Raw genomic sequence first — 6135 nt, forward strand, 5'->3', positions numbered from 1 at the left:
TCTTTGCTCGAAAGACTGAAAGAGATGAACTGCTCAAGTAAGATTTCAATGTTTTGTTTAAGCATTGCAGAAATGTTAAAGTATTTATCAGAAATTTATCTTTGGGGACATGTTTATTATGATGAAATGAGAAAGGCTTAGCACACCTATTCTTCCTATCACTTCTTTACTTTAATCCTAGTCCTACTCTCATCTCTCCTAGGAAAGTGATAGGAGAAATAAATTGAAAAATCTACTTTGAAGTCTGCTCTATTGTTCCTACATGCAGTTCAACACAAATATGTTTCATATAATGATTTTACTCTATTCTTTTTGGCATGCATTTGTTAGTTATTTTATTCTTTCCTTTGAGGAACTTCTGATTTCCACACTCTCCTTCTGCTGTCAGTTTAGTTTGAGAAATTAGATGCTTCATCATAAGATTTGCTTCTATGTCTTCAGTGTGAGGGGGGAAAAGTATTGGTATTCTACTTCTGCTCTGCAGTCTGCTCTAGTCTCATACTTTATCATTGCTTAGATATGTGGGGAGAGCTTACAGTGCTGAGGAGAGAAGCACATTTTGTTCTTCATGTGAGGAAGAGTGTTTGATGCCATTTTCCCCTATATGAGATCAGACTTAGTGTAGTATGTTTCAGATGTGATTTTTAGGCTCTTCTCTTAAGAGGAAAGCATAATTGAAAAGATTTGCCATTTAATTAAGTGTTCTTTAGTGTGGCCTTTTATAAGAGGACTTGTTACTAAAATTTTGGTTGGTGAAAATGCAGTTGTTCTATGTAGTTGCCATCTTAAAAATGGGTTGCTCAACCCTCAGTTTTTACCTTTCCAAACATGATCCTTTGTTATTTTTATAGAATTGTTATTTTTCATTTGGGCTCTGTGCGTGTAAACAAAGTCTGAGTTACAGCCCCTGCTGCCTTTATTTGGCTTCCCACACTCATGTAGTTTGGAAGCTGTTGGGCTGCCTAACTAAGGCAGAGGCCTGAATATCTCACACCTCTGCTGTGTTTATGTTCACTGTTAAGGCTGTAGGGTTAGTGTTGATAGAACATTCTGCTGAGTCTTGCTGTGCTCTTTTACTCTTCTGGCTAATGTTGTGATATATACCCAGTACTGAGTTAGAACGAAAGACATTATTAGAAAATAAATGTAACAGTTAATCAGAGAGTTGGCTAGAGGATGGTTTCTGTGCAAGTGATTTGGGCTTCGAATTTAGTTTGAGCTAGCTCAGTGATCATACTTTAAATATTAGACTTACTCCACTGCATCTTTTTGGCTTAACTGGCTGCAGTGTATAATAAACCATTCTTAAATTAAGCTTCATGTTTGCTCTTTTGTTTTTAACAGAGATTTGCAGCAAAGCATTGCTAGGGAGCCCAGCGCTCCCTCAATCCCGCTGCCTACATATCAGACCACACCAGCAGCAGGAAGTAAGCCAGCAGCATCGCCCGCTCCTACGCCAGCCCCAAGAACCATGGTGGTAAATACATGCTGCAGAATCAGGGGGTTGAAAATACTGGGTCTGTACTTGAAAACTCTAAACTGATCTGTAATTTGTGTGTATTGCTCCTTAGTATAGTGGTGTGGTTGGAAATGTGTGGAAGTGAAATAGAGGGCAAAATCTTAAGGCTTTGCAGAGAGATGTGTTATGTGCTATTCATGTTCATCATTTCTAGATTTGAAATTAAAAGGTTACTGCCATTTAGATGCTTTGTATTATCTGTATAGATGAAATATAGAATGTCTGTTTAAATGAAAATAAAAATAAAAATGAATTAACCACAGATTTTGATTCCAAGACTTCGATAAATAAGCTCCAGCTTAATTCACTTTCTCTTGTTAGGGGACTAAACCACAGCCACCAGCACGGCCACCACCTCCAGTGATTTCTGCAGCAAGCAGTTCCCCTTCTGCATTAGCACCCTCTGGAACAGCTGCAGCTCCTGCTGCTGCTCCAGCTCCTACTCCAGGAGCCAGTGCACCTGCAGCAAGCACTGCACCTTCACAGGCACAGGGACCACCTTACCCAACTTATCCCGGTTACCCAGGGTAAGTTGCAGGAACACTTAAGCTGATTTTTTGTTATCCTGTAACTTAAAAGCACTTTTTCTTGTGTGTAACATTTTAACATTAGTTATTGTTAAAATTGAAGGTTTGTTTGCTGTTTGAGGGAAAGGGTTATTTTGTTTGTTAGTTTTTTGGTTGGTTGGTTTTTTGGTTGGTTGGGGGGTTTTTTGTTTGTTTGAGCTTGGTTTGTTTGGTTTTTTTGTTCGGTTTAATCATGTAACTCTTGTAGGAATCATTTGCTTGTACCTTTTGTGGGAGCATACATTTTAAGTGTTTACAGTTCATCTCCTCTAAAGGAGAAGGAAAAAAGGGCTGCATTTCCTTAACCGTGGTTTGTTGATTATTGCCAACACTTGCATAATCATTTGGTGGTGGTTATCTCAAAACTGTTGGCATATCTTATTTTCCAAGTCTTTAGTATGGTACGAAGATACTGAAAAATACAGAGAAAATTCCAGTTGAGTAGTGCTTTCTTCTGATGCTTTTTTTCCATCTTCCTGGTGTCATCACAAGGAATTGAAGGCAGCTGTGCTCTCCTTTGGTAGCAGGCTCAGCAAATGTTGAAATATGCACAATGTTATTAAACATTTGAGAATTAATTTAGATCAGTTCTAGTTCCAGCAAGTTGCCTTTACTCCACCTTCTGTCTGCATTTCTGTTCCACACACTGTAATAGTTTCCATGTTTGCTCCTTGAAAGTTACCACATTTCCTGCTGCACTCAAAGCAAAATGGGAGGAAAGCATTTGTGGGTCAGACTGCATGTGTGTTTGTATCTACTAATGAGTTTTTTTTGCAAATTACCATCACCAGTGTTTTTCAACTCAGGTATGCTCTTTTTTCCCCCCTACACAGGTATTGCCAGATGCCAATGCCAATGGGCTATAATCCATACATGTATGGTCAGTATAATCTGCCATATGCACCCTCACCTGTGTATCAGACTCCTGGACAGCCACCATATCCACCACCTCAACAACCTGGATACCCTTTTCCTCAACAGCCTTATTATCAGCAATAATGTCTCTGCGAAGAAGCTCTGCTTGTTAAAATTTGGGAGAAATTGGCAATAAGTGTACTAAAACTTCTAGCTTCTGTTAGTGTACCATACTGAACTGTATGCAGCTATAACTCCTGTCTCTTGTTAACTGCTCCAAAATGTCTAGATCAGTTTTTATGACACTAAACTCTTTGAAAGATCTACTGCAGTGGTTTAGACCATAGACTAATGCCAGAATTCGACCCTAATTCAGTGGTCTGAAGCAGTACAGTACATTTTGGTTAGACCAAAATATTTGTTTGCAAAAATCCTCTAAGTAACAGATAGGTTCAGATGAGAAAAACAAAGCAGTGTGTGCACTGGGTGTGATATATTCTACAGAACCATATAGCATTTCCTTCTATACTCTATTGGTTTGTATTTTTTTTTAGTCTAGTTAAAATACGCTATTTTGTCTAATAATCAAGGCCTTGTAAATCATCAGTAAAAAGAAATAAATTACTTAAGAACGGTTTAAACACTTGGCATTCTCATTACCATAAAAATGTGTTCTGTGTGTCTGTAGATTGTTTCATTTGTCCCTTGACTTTCATAACAAAGAAGTTCTCAAGGGTTTAGCCTTACAAGTGAATTTCCACCTCTTTTCCATGATTCTGTATTTTTGTGACAGAATCTATAATTAACCTCTAAGTGTTGGTAGATGAAGTCTTACAGGTAGAGTTTTCCTATAACTTTGAAGTGTACTGGACTGAAATACATTTATTACCATTTTTTAAGAATGGTTACTGTCATCTGCAGGATACTGTATAAAAGAATGGAAGTCAGGGTCCTCTTACAGGACCAGTGAATAGTTGTTCTAACTTGTGTTTTCCAAAGAAATGGTGGTGGAAAATGTATTATGGCTCAAAATAGGGCAACTATTGATTGCTGGAGCTTTGCAGTTTGCTTTTTAAATGATTGCTTTTTTTCCCTTGAAAAAATAGATGTATTCCCTCAGGGAGCTTGTTATCAGTGGAAAACTTTTTTTTGGGGGTGGGGGGAAAAGAAAATCTTGTGAATTAAAGCACATTGAATGTTTACTTTTGGATCCATCATCTCAAGGGATAAGTAACCTTGCACTGCATTTTACATAATATAGTGAAGAATCTAAGTTTGGGGTTAATGGCTTCTACCAAATATTTGCTAACCATTTTTCAGCCTTTTCTTTTTCTAACAGGCTTGTCTAATGGGGGACTCTCCTTTCATTTAGCCCTTGATAAGAGTTGGTTCTGTGGGACAGTTAATTTTCTGAATGCTTCATAGAAGATGTTCTGGCCTTACAGAATAACTGTAAAAGTACCTGTGTTACAAAAAGTTACTCCTTTGTTTTTCTATTAAAGTGCCTGATTAAGATATTGAGGTATGTTGTAGTGTAGGGTGTTTAGAGGTGCCAGTTACTGTAGCATCTGGGTGGAAACCTCACTGGATCATGAATATTCTTCCTCATAAAGAAAGCAGCATTTGTATTCATATGAGCTCCTTTCTTTCTGTCTCAAGTTCCTCTTGCTGTGTGATCATCCCGATTACTGTGTGAAGATTCCTTGTCTTTAATACTCGCTAACCCCCGTAGAAAATGTGGATCAAAAAGTAGAAATGAGCACCCCTTATAGAACTTATTGAGTACCCAATTCTAAACAAATCTGTTAATCTGTAGAAGCTCAGTGATGTGGGGAACATGATGGAGTAAGGGAATCCAGCACCGTAGATGAAACCACTGCACAAAGACAGGTGCTTTGCATTTCTTCAGAAACATTGCTAAATGGGGTGGCACAGAAACCTCTCAGTTTGGTTTTTTTTTTTTTTTTCCCGTGATGAGAAGACATGAGGCAAGCGAGGACAATGAGAAAAAGCTAGGAAGATAACTGTTTGGAAACAGCAATCAGAACCTGATTTTATTCTAACAGGAAAAACAGTAGTTTTCCACTAATTTCACTGTGTCAATGTGCAAGTGCAAGTCTAATGCAACCTTTTAAATTCTTAATTTTTAGTATGCCATGGGCTGTAGGTTTTTCAGTTCACAAATAAGATGCATTTGAGCTATTGTGTAAGTTTGTTTCTAGTGCCTCAATTGATAAAACTTATTATCATGCTGTATAAAAAAAGTCATTTGTTCCAGCATAAAGATTCTTAGAACTGAAATTTCCTTTTTAAAATTTCATAGATCTGGAATTACTGTCAAAACATTTTTTTCCAGTTGTGTTTCTGCTTGCTTTAGTCTATTATTTGAATATGTGTAGAAATCTATGCATTATGTTCAGTTTCTCTTTTTTTTTCCCTAAAGAAAACAGAAAAATCCAGACATGTTATGTATCTGCTTTTAAGCATGCAGTTGTCATGACTTTGGTTGAAATGTTACCTTGTTCTTCTATAGTTTATTAAAAAAATCAGTTAGAAAACCTGATTTCATGGTGTTTTTCTCAACTCCTTTGGGTTCAGACAAGTGTTGTTTTGGAAAGGATGGAAACAAGTTATGGGCTTCCAAGAACATTTGTGCTGTGATGAAGGCGTATCAGCTACAGCTGCTTGGTAATAACAGCCACGTTCAAATCCTGGTAGTTGTGTTTATTTCCAAAGCTGATGGAATGCATTTCCCACTGTTTATATTAGGAGGAAATGATTAAGATTGATTTAATGGTTCTGTGCCTTCAGAAACTTGTGTTCCTAATTTGTTTTTGTGAACTCGTGTTCAGGCTGGGTTACATGAGACCCCCAGCATCATGGGCATTAAAGCATGAATTGCAAGAAAAGAGGTTGTAAGGGCAGCTAATAACAGCAAATAAACAGTCCCCATGGGCAATCCAAGAAGTCTATTTTTAAATTTTTTTTTTGTTTTAAAGGCTTTGTAATGCCATGCTTGTTTCAATTGCTGTGTGAAGGGAAAAGTTTGCAACCTTGTCCCTTCAGAGACTTTGAAGTCAAGCATTTATTTCATCTTGCATAAAAGCTTTCAATGCAATTAGTAAGAAAAACAAGTTTTAGGAAGCAAGCTAATAGCAGATCATCAGTGAAATACCAAACGGTTGCAAGGCTCGC

The 6135-nt window shown here is 37.4% G+C and overlaps 1 protein-coding gene across 1 annotated transcript in view; it reads left to right on the forward strand.

The window, feature by feature from the left end:
• Window positions 1-5503, forward strand: part of PDCD6IP (programmed cell death 6 interacting protein) — a 50464-nt gene extending 44961 nt beyond the window's left edge. Inside the window, 4 exon segments of the mRNA XM_031059569.1 lie at window positions 3-37; window positions 1345-1477; window positions 1841-2046; window positions 2919-5503. Of these exon segments, the coding sequence (XP_030915429.1) occupies window positions 3-37; window positions 1345-1477; window positions 1841-2046; window positions 2919-3084 (540 nt within the window). The 3' untranslated portion in view covers window positions 3085-5503.
• The last annotated feature ends 632 nt before the right edge of the window (window positions 5504-6135 follow it).

This window comes from Geospiza fortis, unplaced genomic scaffold, assembly GCF_000277835.1.
Source record: "Geospiza fortis unplaced genomic scaffold, GeoFor_1.0 scaffold120, whole genome shotgun sequence".
Taxonomy (NCBI): domain Eukaryota; kingdom Metazoa; phylum Chordata; class Aves; order Passeriformes; family Thraupidae; genus Geospiza; species Geospiza fortis.